Source organism: Ochotona princeps, chromosome 2, assembly GCF_030435755.1.
Source record: "Ochotona princeps isolate mOchPri1 chromosome 2, mOchPri1.hap1, whole genome shotgun sequence".
Taxonomy (NCBI): Eukaryota; Metazoa; Chordata; class Mammalia; order Lagomorpha; family Ochotonidae; genus Ochotona; species Ochotona princeps.
In genome coordinates this window covers 15,993,007-16,009,738 of record NC_080833.1, presented here as the reverse complement: position 1 = coordinate 16,009,738, position 16,732 = coordinate 15,993,007, and the positions used below count along the sequence as shown (strand labels likewise).

General features: G+C 41.4%; 1 protein-coding gene across 2 annotated transcripts in view; it reads right to left on the bottom strand.

Moving 5' to 3' along the window:
* The window catches only part of KDM1A (lysine demethylase 1A), a 73,785-nt gene that overhangs the window by 39,089 nt on the left and 17,964 nt on the right, over window positions 1-16,732 (bottom strand). Inside the window, exon 3 of one of the 2 annotated variants that reach the window (XM_058676695.1) lies at window positions 7,542-7,601. The exons of the other annotated variant lie outside the window; for it this stretch is intronic. Coding sequence (XP_058532678.1) covers window positions 7,542-7,601 — 60 coding nt within the window. The remainder of the gene's footprint in view (window positions 1-7,541; window positions 7,602-16,732) is intronic. 2 annotated transcript variants of the gene reach the window in all.

Sequence of the window (16,732 nt, the reverse complement as noted above, 5' to 3'; positions counted from 1 at the left end):
CGTACAAAATGTAACATGGCATTTAGAATATTTTAACTTATAGAATGACTTTATAATGGTGGTTAACACTCCAACTAAAATCAGCATCATTGGAGCTGATGATGTAGAAAAGCAAGTTAAGCCTCCACCTGCAACATGAGCACCCCTTGTCAGAGCACATGTTCAAATCCAGCTGTTCCATTTCTGACCCAGCCTCCCACCAATGCACCTGATAAAGTAGGAGAATATGACCAAGGATTGGGACTCCTGTCACCCACTCAACCACTGTGGCCACTTGAAAAGCGAACCAATGGCTAGAAGATCCATCCTTGCCTGTCTCTTTGTCACGCTGTTTTTCTCACCAGTTATTCTTTAAGTAAAAACTACCATTAATGACAGTAGATAGAAATAATCAAACTAAAGAACCAAAAAAGTATGCTTACATGAAACTAGAGATAAACACTAAACAGCAAAAGCAGCCAGAGTGAAAAACTCAATTCCACTCCTTCTTTGGGATTAGAAGAAGGAACAGAACAATGACTCTAAAGTTAATCAACAGTGGAGGTCTGTGACCCTGTGAACAGGACTGCAGCTAACAGTTCTAACCGGTGCTGGTGCGCAGCAAGAGGAATGAGCAGACACCAATGCTAAGACAGAGCAATGCAAGGAATTTGTCTTTTCCAACATACACAGAATTGCTTTATAGTTTTACAGAATACAAGCAAAATGCTACTACACCTACTGCATAACACATACAAGTGTATATGTATACACACAGCATAAGTGAATTATACTATTCTGAAATTCTTTGTATAAAAGTGGTAAGCGGCAGCTAAAGATGATGTTCTAGGACACACTTCCAAGGGCAGGTTTTTGCTAGCTGTTAAGACACCACCTTGACACAACCATAACCCACAGTGAAGTATCTAGGATTGAGTTCCAGCTCAACTATTTTTTTTTTAAAGATGTATTTACTTTTTTTATTACAAAGTCAGATATACAGAGAGGAGGAGAGACAGAGAGGAAGATCTTCCGTCTGATGTTTCACTCCCCAAGTGAGCGCAACGGCCAATGAGTGTTGTGCCGATCTGAAGCCAGAAACCAGGAACCTCTTCTGGGTCTCCCACGCGGGTGCAGTGTCCCAATGCTCTGGGCCGTCCTCGACTGCTTTCCCAGGCCACAAGCAGGGAGCTGGATGGGAAGTGGAACTGCTGGGATTAGAACTGGAGCCCATATGGGATCCCGGCACATTCAAGGCGAGGACTTTAGCCATTAGGCCACACCGCCAGGCCCCAGCTCAACTATTTTTTTAACATTTATTTTTACTGGAAAGGCAGAGAGAGAAGGGAGAGAGAGCGAGCTGCCATCCACTGGTTCCATTCCCAAACAGCTGCAAAAGCTAGAGTTAGGCCAGTCCAAACCTAGGACCTTCTTCTGAGTCTCTCATGTAGGTATAAGGCCCAGGAACATAGGCCTTTCCCAGTCCATTAACAGGGAGCCATCTCAGAAGTGGAGCAGCTGGGACTTAAACAGGTGTGCCCCTATGTAATGTTGGCGCCACAGGCAGAGACTTGACATGCTATGTGATGGCGCCAGACTCCCTCTTGACTTTAGATTCCTGCTAAATGCACCTCTTGGAAGACAGCACATGATGGCTCTGATGGTTGGGTCCCTAAAACCCACTCTGGTGACCCAGTCTGAATTTTGAGCTTCCAAGTTTGGCTTGGTCCTGTCCCAGCTGTTCCAGGATTCCAGTAGCTGAAATTAAAAGATGTCTTTCTCTGCCTTTCAAGTAAATATAAACAAAAATTTGAAAAGGAAATACATTTGTACATATTGTGCTTGTATTTCTAAGATCACTGTATAAAGAGTTACTTAACTACCACTTTGTAAAAATATCAAGAAGGCACAATTTTAAAAATTGCAAAATTCAGTAATTACATGTTCCTAAAAAGTACCAGACACCCATTTACTTAGTCATTTTAAAGCACACAAAACAAGAATTAGAAACACTGAATGTGGAAGTAAAAGTTAACAAGAAGTCATTAGTAAGAAGAGGAGAATGAGAACAGAGCAGGCTAACATTTAACCTGGAAAATGCTATCTGAGTTCTAGCCCAATCTGTTTTCACAGACACTTAAATGGCAAACACTACCCGGGGGGGGAAATCAATCACAAAAGATCAAGCAAAAATGCAAAATTCTTTCATTGCTCAACTAAGAAACATTGTTCTCACAAACTGAAAAGGTTATCCCTTCACTGTAAATAATGATCCCTTCACTGTAAATTTATAATGGCATAAATACTGTGTTCCACATCCCCAAACAAAATGAAAAATCTTTATATTAACTAATCCCAACCTTATTTCTTAGGGAAAACATTATTTCTAAAAACCATGTTTTTGCAAATGGAGCATGAAATTAAGGGGAGAAAAGAAACGTTGCAATCAGGAGTTCAGCGGAACCACAGCACAAAATGCTCCAAAACTAAGTATCTATGCTGCCTCCAGTTACCTACTCTCAAAGCAAATTAAATAAAACAAAAAAATAAAAACTGAAACCAAGCTTATTTCACAAATCAAGAACATTACCTACACATTAATTCTGAATATTTAAAATGAATCTCCTAACAGGTTGCTTTTTACTGTGTGTCCTGAGTGTATAATACTATTAACAAGAAATCAACTCCAACTCCATGTCTTATCAAAAAGGTTTCCTTCTGAACTAAGCTATCTTCTATGTTTATGATAAGCAGTCACTAAGAATTAACTATGCTACAAGAAACTTTAAAAAATTTTATTTTTATTGGAAAGGCAGATGTAAACAGAGGAGAAACAGAGAAAGATCTTCATCCGCTCGTTCACTCCCCAGTGGACACAATGCCCCACTGCTGAACTGACCCAAAGTCAGGAGGCAGGGGCTTCTTCCAGGTCTCCCATGCATGTGGCAGGGTCCTAAGACTTTGGGCCATCCTCAACTGCTTTCCCAGGCTGTAAGCAGGGAGCTGGATGGGAAGTGGACCAGCCGGGACACTGCTGCCCATATGGGATCCCGATGCTAGCAAGGTGAGGATATAGCCACTGGGCTATCGCACCAGACCCAAAAACCATTTTCAACTACAGGCTATAAAAACTGTGAACTTGACTGGACAATAAGATGCTGGACTCTATGTTTGGTATATGCTTGCAATGGGGGAATCTCAACTGAACTTGAAATGTGGTTATGCAACAAGGTGGAGGAATCCACCATGGTGGGAAGGTTTGGGGAGAATCCAAGTACCTATGAAACTGTGTCACATAACACAATGTAATTAATGACTTAAAAATAATAAATAAATAAATAAAGAAAAAAACTGTGTAGGGAAAAAAAATTGTTACATTTGGATTCTCACTGCAAGTGTTCTTGTCAAAACACACTGACTGGAGCTGATGTTTGGCTTCACAGGGAAGGTTCTAAGGAAGCCTGTTGCAGCTGCCAGCTGTGGCCAATTCTAGCTTCCTGCCAAGTGAGATCTCAGGAGCTGGCAGGGACAGAACTGGGTTTCCTGCAACCTAGATAAAGAGATTAAGTGGTTAATTCTGCCAGGATCCTATACGGGCGCCCATTCGTATCCTGGCTACTCCACTTCCCTTCCAGCTCCCTGCCTATAGCCTGGGAAAGCAGTAGAGGACTGCCCAAAGCCTTGGCACCCTGCATCCACACGGGAGAGCCAGAAGAAGCTCTTGGCTTCGGATCACCTCTGGCCATTGCAACCACTTGTGGAGTGAACCAGTAGACAGAAGATCTTTCTGTATCTCCTTCTCTCTGTAAATTAATCATTTCCAATAAAAATAATAAATCTTTAATAATAAAATAAATTTTATAACTCCAGTATTTAGAAATTTTCAGGGCCTGGTGAGGTGGCCTAGCGGCTACAGTCCTTGCCTTGCATACACCAGGATCCCATATATGGGCACCAGTTCTAATCCTGGAGGCCCCACTTCCCATCTAGCTCCCTGCTTGTGGCCTGGTCCAAATCCTTTTGACCCTGCACTTGCGCGGGAGACCTGAAGGAGGCAGGGGCTTCCTGGCTCTGGATCAGCTCAGCTCCGGCCATTGTAGCCACTTGGGGAGTGAATCAGCGGACAGAGGCTCTTCCTCTCTGTGTATCTAACTTTCCAATGAAAATAAATAAAATCTTTAAGAAAAAGAAAAGAAAATTTCAGACTGTAACAATTAGGAATGTTTATGTAATGTATATTACAGTTTCATAGTCTATCCACGTCAGCACCCCAGGTTTTACACATGTATTTGGCCTAGCACCGAAGATGTGAGTTGGGACCCTCAGACCCTGGCTGGAGTCTCGAGACCCCAGTCCTGGCTCTGCTCTCAGTTCCCAGTTCCTACTAATGTGCACCCAGCAAGTAGTGGGCTCATGTACTTGGGTCCCTGTTACCCACAGGGCTGACTGGGATTGAGTTCCTAGCCTGACCACAGCTGCTGCAGGCACCTGGAGACTGAACCAATGGATGGGAGCCCTTCTTCTCAAATAAGTAACTGTAATTATTGCTATTTTGGGTGGGTTTTTTTTCCTTTTTAAAGTTCAAAACAAATAAAGTTAAGGAACCTAAAAGTTGTGACATTAATGTATGCCTGGAATAATATTATTCTCTATCTCCGTCTTCTCCACACCTCTTTTAGTAGTTATGAATTTTTTTGTCTCTGGGTTTTTGCTGTTTAAGTTTATGTTTGAAGAACAAGAAAGGACACTTCCATCTGTTATCCACTCTGCAAATGCCAGCAATGGCTTGGGTCAGGCAGAAGCCAGGAGCAAGAGCCAGGAACTTAATCCATGTGTCACATAGTAGGCAGAGACCCAACTACTTCGGTCATCACAGCTGCAATCAGGAGCTCCATCAGCAGGAAGCCGGAAGCAGAAGCCGGAGCTGGGAATAGGACCCTGGCACTGCAACGTAGGAGTCTTACTTGTTAGGCTAAAAATTCACTCCAAAGTGGTATCTAAAAAGTAGGTACTCTGAACTCTGATACGATATCAATATTTAAAGAAAAAAGCAACATCTAAAAAGTCCATAATCATTTCCTGCCATTTGGGGAATAGGCCATTTCAAGGAACAAAGACCATTATCAAAATCAGAGTGAAAAGCCTGCAAAATAAAAAGAAACAAACTGGAACTTAACGTGAATCAAAACATTCCTATAGGATATTTCCAAAATGGACTAACAGGCCACTCTGAGTAATCTAAGTATCTCCTTTAGAGGAAAAGCCTCTTAGAATACAGTAGGCTTTACCAATAACCTTATTTTTAAAAAGTTAACAGTACTTCTAATTCTGAAGTTCTGCACTTTCAACATTTTTGTGTGCACAAACAGAATGGTTCAAAGATTTTACCTTAAACTGTAAAAAGCTCCAAAGCTGTCTATATGTCAATCTTGCCTTCTGTTCAATTCCTTCCTATTCGCCACTTCTCACAGCAAACCCCAGTATCACTTCTCAGAATGTAGTGATGCCAAAGCTAAACTGCCCTTTCCAATGGTGTCTCACTGGCCCAAGCTTGGTTAAAACACTCAAAGCAGATACAAGGGAATGATTTAGTCCTTCTAGGAAAGGCAAACTAAGAGAAGAATAAAGAGGAAAACATGACATTGCAGCCTCTCTGTTCCCCGCTATCACTTCCCCAAGTCTTAAAAGATATGGGTAATATCTACAGATTAGAGTGACAGAGATATTAACAGGAAAAGAAGGCCCCATGACTGTTGCCTTTAACTTCTAAAAATAGAAAGGTACTGTAACTAGATTTCTAGTTGGAAAGTGAAAACAAAAGCCTGTTGCTATCTACAGTTAAAAAAACTTAAAATCAGTGAAGTAGAGAAGTATCACAACAAGTCCTATAACAGTTCAAAAACAGAATTTAGAACAGCAAGGAGAAAAATTTTAAAAAAAGAATCAAACTCCAGGTTTCTTATTTTTAGGGTAAATGCCTATTTAAATCTGATTCCAAGAATATAAGGAATAGTCCATGCATTAAAAAGTAAGATTGCAAGGTTCTCACACCTCCACAATTCATGATAAATAGCTATTTAAGTAAGGTCAATTTCTTTAGTTTCCAGGTCCTAACCCATAAAACAGGGAAGACTCAATATCCATGTGTTTGATGGCAGGAACCTGGACAAGATGATGTCAAGTTCCCTCCTAAGATTTCGCATGCACTTATCATCTGGCAGTTGATAGTAAGTCAAGATATGATCCTCAGCCCAAGATATACATGAGGGTCATCTGGCTTCAGAGGGGAAGAAACAGGTCACACTGCAGGGCAGGTTCCTGGCGGACCATTCCCCAAACACACACTGCTGAATATGACAAACCTGAACAGAGATCTTGAAGACTTCAGAATAGCCACCACCCTCCCGCAAACACCAACTCAGTACCACATTTCTACATCAAAGTCCATTTCATTCAGCAATATTCCACGTTGTTTACTTAAGCAAAAGAGCAAATATTTTAAAAACACAAGAAGCCACAAGGAAACAGAGTATTTTCACGATTAAAGTTCCATAGGTCTCCCCTCATCTTCAACAGTTCTATGTAAGATCTGTGTATTCTTTGATAAAAAGCGTTCTTGAAAATGTATCTGCCATACCAACAGACTGGAGTGGACATTCTCATCTCTTCCAAGCATGCACTGATCATCCACCTCAGAGCCTAGGCACAGCATTTAAACAACTTCTAAGAATCTGCATTCTCCTGGAACCGCTGTATTCGCACTGAATTTTTATTCAAGAGTAAAACACATATACTTCTTGGATCTTCAGTATGAAACTACAACAGTCAAAAGTGGACTTAACAGTTTAAAAGTAACAATCTGCAAAAGTGAAGTAATATACCTACTCAGATTAAACTATCTTTGAGCACTGAACACACAAAAATATACTTCAAGAGGCAAAAGACAAAATACATCCTATTACTATGGATTCCTGGAATAACCAACTATCCCAACCTGCTGGCCCCTACACAATTTTTATCTTTTCCTAGAAGCAAAAAAACTCAGATTGTTTGGTCTGGAAAGAATTTCAAGTAATTTTTAAAATAACTTTCACAAGAAACAAAATGTTTGAATTTCAAAAACTTTAACTGCATAATGTTAACTAAAAAAACGTACCAAACACCCTGTAACAACCATGGCTACAAAGATGTCACTTGCCTGCATAATTCCTCTGACTCCAGCTTCTCCAGCTCACGGCTTCTGCAGTTACACTCTTCTATTTCTTTGTAAAGGTCCCAAGATTCCTAAGCGTTTTTTATATCATGATTGCTATACCCGCCGCCTCCTCAAAAACATGAAAGATTGGAGGGCTGAGATCGGCCTGAAGACTTTCAAAAGGTTTGCTTGCCTCTGTTCTGGCTACACTCTCTCCTATTACACTACTCTGTCCTGAGGGTTCAAATTCCCCTGCACTTCTGGCTAAAATGTGGATACCACAGCCAAAAAAAAAAAACTTGCAAGCATCAATCCCTGATTTGGCGGCTCTTGCTGCAAAGTGGCAAGCATCTAACGCCACCCTCACCTGATGCTTGGCCGTCTCCATACCCTCCAGAACTGTCGTCTTGAAGTCCTCCTGCTTGCCCTGTGGAAGGAAAGAGGAGAACTCAGGGACCTTACTCCATAAAGTAAGATAATATATGGACATAAAGGCCTCATAGTTGGCGACTCAAGAATTCACCACCAACTAATAAACCCATATTCAGAGTGGTCCTTTTTCTGGATTCAAGGCTAAAAAATTACATCATAATTTTCCAAACTATGGTCAGGAAATTTCAACTGTACATACTGATTCTTGTTCAAAGGTAGTGAAACAAGTACACAGTATCTCTAATCACTAAACCCTTGACTGGAGTCTTAAAAGGGGGAAATCAGAATCAGGTTCTAGAACCTACACTTACAACAGTTCAGTATCAACTCAGTAGCCTTCTACCTCAACCTTCCATCTAAAAATATATAGTAGTATTTCAAAAAAGTTCATGAAAATTAAGTTTATTTTGGTACAGAAAAATCTGGAGGCCCGTGCAAGTTTTTTCATAAGTCATATTTTCCTGTGTGCAAGATAGTAAAAGATAATTAAAAAAAAAATCTCTCCCCTTCTTTTCAAGGCAGAACGTATAACAAAAAGATTCATCTTTAAAAGAGGCTGCATTCCTCTACATAGCAGACACCGCCAGGGCTGAATAAACCAATACTAAACACACTCTAAGATGATCTATAGTCATGTCTCAAGTACTGCAGACACACCACACACTTAAGGGCTGGCACCATGGCCTAGAGGGTAAAGCCACCACCTGCAACATGAGCATCCCACAAGGGCACCAGAGGACTACCCAATTTGTGTCCCTACACCCACACAGAGAACCCAGAGGTTCCTGGTTCCTGGCTTCAGACTGACTCAGCCCTGGCTACTGCAGGAATCTGGAGAACAAAGCAGCAGATAGAAGATCTGTGTCTGTCTCTCTCTCTCTATATATATATATCTATATATCTATATATATACATATATAGATATATATAATTCTTTCAAAAAAATAAAAATAAAAAGGCACATACTTGTCAGGGAATGCGGGAAGACAGGGAAGATCCTGGGGGAGCTTACTTTGTCAAGCTACACACTTAGTCTTGCTGAGAAATGTCTCTTATTGATTAATACATAGAAATATACCTTGAATTTAAAAAATTCAATCTGAAAAACCAGGATAGACATATCCAAGCTATTTTCAAGATAGATGCTACAACGATGCTGAGTCCAGCCACGAACACACTATGGGGAAACTACGGGGCAATTTTTGCAAGCTACTAAACCAGCACCTCTCAACGAACCAAACCTAGACAGGATTCCTTAAATATACATCCCAAGTAAAAATCAAATTGTTATTCTACCTTTCAAATTAAAAGGCAGCAATAGCAATGCATAACTGGTGGACTACCGGGACCATTTGAGCAAGGTTCCCAGAGCGTGCCCTACATCCGGGACCTGGGGTAGGTGGGAGACTGGGTGGGGCTTCTCCTCAATATTCCCTTCAGTCCTTGTAACTTTTTACCCTAAAAAAAAAAAAAAGGCAGCAATAAGGTCAAGCTGGAACAGGACTCCTTACTGTAAGAACACCCCAGGGCAATGCTTGGTCTAGTGGTTAAGATAAGCTTGAAACACCCACACGCTCCATCAATATGCCTTTCCGCTTCTTGCTGATTCACAACTAGGTGGCAGCAGTGAGACACCTCAGGCGATTGGTTCTGCCACTAACATGGGAGACACAGACTTACTGGCTCTCGGTTCTGGCCTATTGCAGCTGCAGCCATTGCAGGCATTTGGTGAATGAACTAGATGATGGTTCAAAATCTCAACGTCCAGTTCTAAAGATCTATGAAATCTATTTTTTAAAGTTCTTTTTAAATAAGATTCATTTATTTTTTATTACAAAGTCAGATATAAAAAGAGGAGGAGAGACAGGGAGGAAGATCTTCCGTCCGATGGTTGACTCCCCACGTGAGCGCAACGGCTGGAGTGGAGCCAATCCAAAGCCAGGAGCTCTTTCCAGGTCTCCCACGCAGGTGCTGAGTCCCAAGGCTTTGGGCTGACCTCTACTGCTGTCCCAGGTCACAAGCAGGGTGCTGGATGGGAAGCAGGGCCACTGGGATTAGAACTGGCAACCATATGGGATCCCAGCTCATGCAAGGTGAGGACTTTAACCACTATGCTATCACGCCAGGCCCCAAAATCTATGAAATTTAAAATGACATCCTCAAGTATATGACAATAATTAGATACAAAAAATATGGAAAATGACATTAAAATGTGTTGCTAAAAGGTATATAGTGGGCCTGGCATGGTAGCCTAGTGTCTAAAGTCCTCACTTTTCATGCACCAGGATCCCATACGAGTGCCAGTTCATGTCCCATCTGAACTTCCCATCCAGCTCCCTGCTGGTGGCCTGGAAAGGCAGTGGAAGACGGCCCAAAGACTTGGGACCCTGCACCCATGTGGGAGACCCATAAGAAGCTCCAGGCTCCTGGCTTCAGACTGGCTCGGCTCCGGCTGCTGCAGCTACTTAGGGAGTAAATTAACAGACAGAAGATCTTCCTCTCTCTCTCTCCTCTCCTTTGTATATCGGAGCTTCCAATAAAAATAAATAAATCTTAAAAAAGTATATGGCTTTTTTTAAATGTAGGATTGATTTTTTAAAAAACATTTTTATTGGAAAGGCAGATATACAGAGAGAAGAGATACAGAGAGAAAAATCTTCCATCTGCTTGTTCATTCCAGAGGAGGCTGCAAAGGCTGGTACTTAGCAGATGATGCAAAGCCAGGAGCCAGGCGCTTCTTCCAGGTCTCCCATGCAGGTGCAGGGTCCCAAGGCTTTGGGTCATCCTCTACTTTCCTAGGCCACAAGCAGGGAGCTGGTAGGGAACTGGAGCAGCCCAGATACGAACTGGAACCCATATGGGTTCCTGGCAGATGCAAGCCAAGGATTTAGCCACTAGGCTATCGAGTCAGGCCTTGAATCTTACACTACAATTACTTCATTATGCACTTTTCTTAAAGAATCCTGTAGGTTCTAGAGCTCAGCTTTCTCAGAGAAGCACAAGGTATATGATTTGTTGCTTATAGACCTTAAAAAAGAATATATTAATCATGAAAAGATGTATTCAAATCACCAAATCCAATCTGCAAACATCCTGAAAAGGCAGGCTACAATTTAAAATCTGACTTAAAGGCCTGGCGTTATGGCTCAGTGGCTAAATGCTTGCCTTGCACATGTTGGGATCCCGTATGGGTGCTGGTTCTAATCCCGGCTGCTCCACTTCCCATCCAGCTCCCTGCTGGTGGCCTGGGAAAGCAGTCAAGGGCGGCAAAAGGCCTTGAGACCCTGCACCCACGTGGGAGACCCAGAAGATGCTCCTGGCTTTGGATTGGCTCAGCAATGGCCACTGTATCCACTTGAGGGGTGAACTAGCAACTGCAAGATCTCTGTCTCTCCTTCTCTCTGTAAATCTACCTTTCCAAAATAAATAAATAAATCTTTAATAAATACATAAATTGAGCCAAGCTAGACCAGAAAACTGAATTATATTTGGTAAGAAGAGGAGGGCTCAGATCAACTTAAACAAATATAATTTTCAATAGTAACATTTCAGAACAATAATAGCAATTTTAATTATGTTCCTGATTTGGCAAAAATTAGGTAACAAACCTTGTCATGAAGGCACCATAACACTACTAAAAATGGGATAATGTCAGCCAGAAGGTACTTTAAAGTTAGTCATTATGTAAAGATTGTCAACAACAATACAATAAAATATATTTAAAAAAAAACTGAATAAGATATCACAAAAAAATAAAGTTAGTCATTAAGTCTGAATTAATTAAATTGCCTATTTATATCTGTTTCTTCCCTCTCCAAATCCAAGTCATATAATAAGCTGTTTTATTTAACGCACAGGTAGTTTTTGAATGTTTTTTCTGAGTCAATGGTACCTAACAGAAATGTATATTCTTACTCCTGACTCAGTCTCAAAACGTTAACCTGCATAGAAAGCAGAGCAAAGCAAAGGAGTCTTTCTCTTCTGCTTTTGAAAAAAGGCATTACAAAAACTCCTACAAAGATGTTATCTATCAACAATCAAATCTATGGAAAATATTCAATAACACCATGACAATTTTACAAGGAATCCCTTATAACAGCAATAAATCAAAAAGGAAATGAAAACTTCAAATATTATTGAAGCCTCGTAAGAACTCAAGCAGAAGATAATATAAACATGCAACATAAGATATGGTGGAAAACAAAACTTCAAAATGCTTAAAATTGGCCCGGCGGCGTGGCCTAGCGGCTAAAGTCCTCACTTTGAACGCCCCGGGATCCCATATGGGCGCCGGTTCTAATCCCGGCTGCTCCACTTCCCATCCAGCTCTCTGCTTGTGGCCTGGGAAAGCAGTCGAGGACGGCCCAATGCATTGGGACCCTGCACCCGCGTGGGAGACCTGGAAGAGGTTCCTGGTTCCCGGCATCGGATCGGCACACACCGGCCTGTTGTGGCTCACTTGGGGAGTGAATCATCGGATGGAAGATCTTCCTCTCTGTCTCTCCTCCTCTCTGTATATCTGACTTTGTAATAAAAATAAATAAATCTTTTAAAAAATGCTTAAAATTAAGTTAGGGAACAAGATTTATCTTGTGGCTTGATGAAGGTTTAGCTTGTTTGGGGGGAAATGGAATAAAATTACTATTTTCTCTCTAACCCTAGTACATTTGAATACTGAAAAGTGCCTACACGTCTCCACAACTCTTCACAAACATGGAAACTAACTTCTGCCCATCTACTTACTGTCTCTGATCCGAATATGGATCAAGTGCCACTTCATCTGCTTTTGGGGTCTTCCAGGCCTGGGACCCTGCCTCTGACAGAGGCACAAAGAAAAGTAGGTGACCCACCTACCTGTCATCAGCACACATTCAAGACAGAAAATGAAAATATTCAAGAGCAACTTTTTAACATCACCTTGGCTTTGGTACCACAGACTAATTTTTGCTGTCATTTCAAATAATAAAAGCTAAAAATCCTCAAGCCCTTAGTAGACACTGTAAACAGTTATTTGCACAATTTTCTCCAAGTTACAAGTTATTTTTTACTTAATCTGTCATAACTGTCTTTCAGTTGTCCTCTAAATCTTGTCCCAATGAGGTAGTTCAGTTATAGTCACATGACTGGGTGTCCCCTCATGCTCAAATAAGCAAGAAACTTCTTCTCACACACACACCAAAAGTATGTTGACTTTCAAACACGTTTATCTGGCAAACACAGAGGTGAAAATACCATTCTTTCACTGTGTCCAGGAATATAGATTCTCATTTTGACTACTTTCTTGGAATCATATTCACATTGGTAACTTATATAAATATTCCAAGAAACTTGACTCTCCTAGGAAGGAACAATTTTTAAAGAGAATACTAACTTATCAAAATGACCAAATTTACCAAATAAACATGACTGTCAAACTACTGATTTCAATGTAACCTGATAAATAAGGAGGGGAAAAACATTCCAAAAGTTAAAACCATATTTGAAAATACAAGCATCCACTGTATTCATGGACTAGTTGAGTTTATTTAATAGTATCACTAATTTGATGTTTACTCAACGCCTAATAAAAAACAAAATGTAGTGAAGTAGATGCTCTTTTTTTTTTTTTTTAAGATTTATTCATCTTTATTGAAAGGCAGGTTTAGAGACAGTTGGAGAGACAGCTATCTTTCATCCACTAAGTCACTTTCCACCTGGCCACAACGGCCAGAGCTGAGCCAGCCCAATGCCAGGAGCCATGAGCTCCTCGGGGTCTCCCATGGGCAGACAGCACATCAGCAGGGGGCTGGTGAGTCTGCTTTCAAAATGCTAATCCAATGGGGAAAAAGATTTTTAAAAATTGCAAAGAAAGTAACACAGATTTTGAGAAGCAGGGAATATTTTAATAAATCCAAAGAAATTCGGAGCCAGTGAAACCACCACTATGGTCCAGAACATTAAGCACCGATTTAATAGAGACGGTCTGAAAGAAGAGTGGGAAAGCAGGCAACAGGAAAAAAACAGCCATCCTGAATTCTTTTTTAAATTTTGCATTTATTTATTTTCCTTTTATTTTAGATGCAGAGACTTGGGAACTGAGAAAGCTCTTCTGTCCACTGATTCACAGCCCAGTGTCTGCAGCAGCTTGGGTGGAGCCAGCTGAGGCTGGCAGAATGCAGGGGTCCAGCACCCAAGTCACTACCTCCCGCCTCCAGGCTTGCTGCAGCAGGAACTGGATCAGAAGCAGAGGAGCCAGGACTGGAACCGGGCACTCAGCACAGAACATGGGCATCCTAACGAGGGTCTCACTGCACTAAACACCCGCCCTGGCCATTCTAAATTTAAAATTAATAGTAAAGTGGGCAGGGAGATAAAAGCCTGTGTGATCTGTAGAAAAAAGGTAAAAATGGGTACTATTTTAGTTCAACTGATCTGGACACTGGTATCAAATAACAGGAAGAGAGAAAGGCTACTGAAATACTGGATATGAAATCTAAATAGATTAAAAAAAAAAGGCTGGTCACAAATCACAAGGTGAAATGAACAAAGTGCAAAACATGAAAAGGCTGTGCAAAGGAAGACGTACAGCTCTACATCAAACCTGATGAAAGAAAAGAACTTCAAAATGAGACTTAACACAAAGAAAATGGGAAATCTGAGAATATAGAATATTAAAGCTAAATAGAAATATTCTAAAGATAGAAAGTACAGAATAAAACTCAGAAATTCTGAGACTGAGGTTAAGTTAAAAGACTTTAAACTAGCCTGGTAGTAATAAGAGATTTAAAAGAGTTGCAAATATCTAGTCTCATGGCCATGAGGTAGTCAGGGTTTCAAAAAATTAGTGGTCAACAGGACAAATGACCAAAGAGTTGAGGGGCAGATGTTTGTAGGAACACATAAAACTGCGGCATGCAACCCCAGCCAGCACTTCACACGGGCGCCGGTTTGTGCCCCAGCTGCTCTATTCCCAATCCAGTTCCCTACTAGCAGCCTGGAGAAAGAAGCAAAAGATGGCCCGGGAATTAGGATCCCTACCTCCACCTCCTCCTCCTCCTCCACAAGAGATCCACATGAAGCTTCTACCTTCAGCCTGGCCCAGCACTGGCCACTGCAATGGAGTGTGAGTAAGTAGACAGAAGATTCTTTCCCCCATCTTTTCCCCCTCATTTTGACTTTCAAAATAAAAAAATTAACCTTTCTTAAGTTTTAAAAAAAAAACTGGCCCAGTGTGGTAGACTAGTGGCTAAAGTCCTCCTCGCCTTGCATGCACCAGGACCCCATGTGGGCACCGGTTCATGTCCCAGGTGCTCTGCTTCCCATCCAGCTCCCTGCCTGTGGCCTGTGAAGGCAGTGGAGGACGACCCAAAGCCTTGGGACCCTGCACCCACATGGGAGACCCGGAAGACACTCCTGGGTCCGGACTGGCTCAGCTCAATCATTGAGGTAGCCTGGGGAGGAAACCAGCGGATGGAAGATCTTTTCCCTTTCTCTCTCTCTCGCCTTTTTTCTGTAAATCTGACTTTCCAATAAAATATTCTTTAAAAAAAAATCCTGAGTAAGGCAACAGGTTATTAGTAACTATCACCACCTTATAACTTCATTTCTGTAGTGAGAGATGACTTTAAAAATACCCTACGGTTGCTATTCTTAATGCCTCGCTTGCCTGCTAACTCTTTGATTAAAATTCTTGGCAAAAGAATAAACTATAGCAGTTAGAAGAAATTCAAAGTAAAGTAAACTGAACTTCTAGAGACAAGCTAAACTAGCCTGCCTCCTTCAAAGCAGAGCAGAAGAAATGTAACACCACTAAACTATTCAGTACACACCATGAAATTATCTAAAATAAAATGTAAGTATTTCAATTGGAACAGCAATAGCAAGCTTACATTGATATTTAAAATACATAATTATAGGGGTCAGCATGAGGTTTGTGGTATAGAGAGTACAGCCCACTGTGATACCAGCATCCCAAATGGGCACTGATTCAAGTCCCAGAGCTTTCACTTTCAATTTAGCTCCCTGCCAATGTGCCTGGGAGAACAGCTGAAAATGGCCCAAGTGCTTGGGCCTCTGCACCCAACGTGAGAGACCCAGATGAAGTTCCAGGACCCAACCTCTACCTGGCCCAGTGCTGGCCATTATGCCCATTTGGGGAGTGAACCAGCACATGAAAATCTTTGTCTCTTGTCTTTCTCTTTCCCTTGGTCACTCTGCCTTTCAAACAAACAAACCTTTTTGAAAAAAACACCAAAACGCTAAACTTAAATACCCTTTTAAGGTCTAGAAGGGAGAAAATCTGTTATGCTTGAAGAATGTACCAACCTGGACCTTTAATAGCATCACTAGGAAAAAGTGAGAAGCTTAGTAACATGATTCCTTTCAAGAGAATTAAAAACTCTAAGCTAGGCAGGAAAGCAAAGGTTTCAGAAGCCAATGGAAAGAATGTACCTTTTCTTTTTTTTTTTTTAATAAAGATTTATTTTTATTACAAAGTCAGATATACAGAGAGGAGGAGAGACAGAGAGGAAGATCTTCCTTCCGATGATTCACTCCCCAAGTGAGCCGCAACGGGCCGGTGCGCGCCAATCCAATGCCGGGAACCAGGAACCGCCTCCAGGTCTCCCACACGGGTGCAGGGTCCCAAAGCTTTGGGCCATCCTCGACTGCTTTCCCAGGCCACAAGCAGGGAGCTGGATGGGAAGTGGAGCAGCCGGGATTAGAACCGGCGCCCATATGGGATCCCGGGGCGTTCAAGGCGAGGACTTTAGCCGCTAGGCCACGCCGCCGGACCCAAGAATGTACTTTTTCAAACATGCCATTTCCTTCTACCTTCCATATGGGAATCTTCCTGATCCTTGCTAAGTCTTGGAATATAGTTCATTTGTTAAGACGTTCCCCAACAAGCTTCCGTGTCAGATGCTATGTTTTCTTGCCCCAGCTATCAACACAAATGGGTGGCTAATAACAAACACTTTATTCTAAATTAGTACCTGTTTTTTAAACATTAAATTTTATTCTGGCACTCCTTTATTAAAAAAAATACAATATTTCAGATCTGACAATATTGAGATGAATGAGTTTCCAAATTCCCTTTTTTCTGAAAGTTTATCAAAACAGGTTAGCTCCACTGCCAAGATAGCTTAG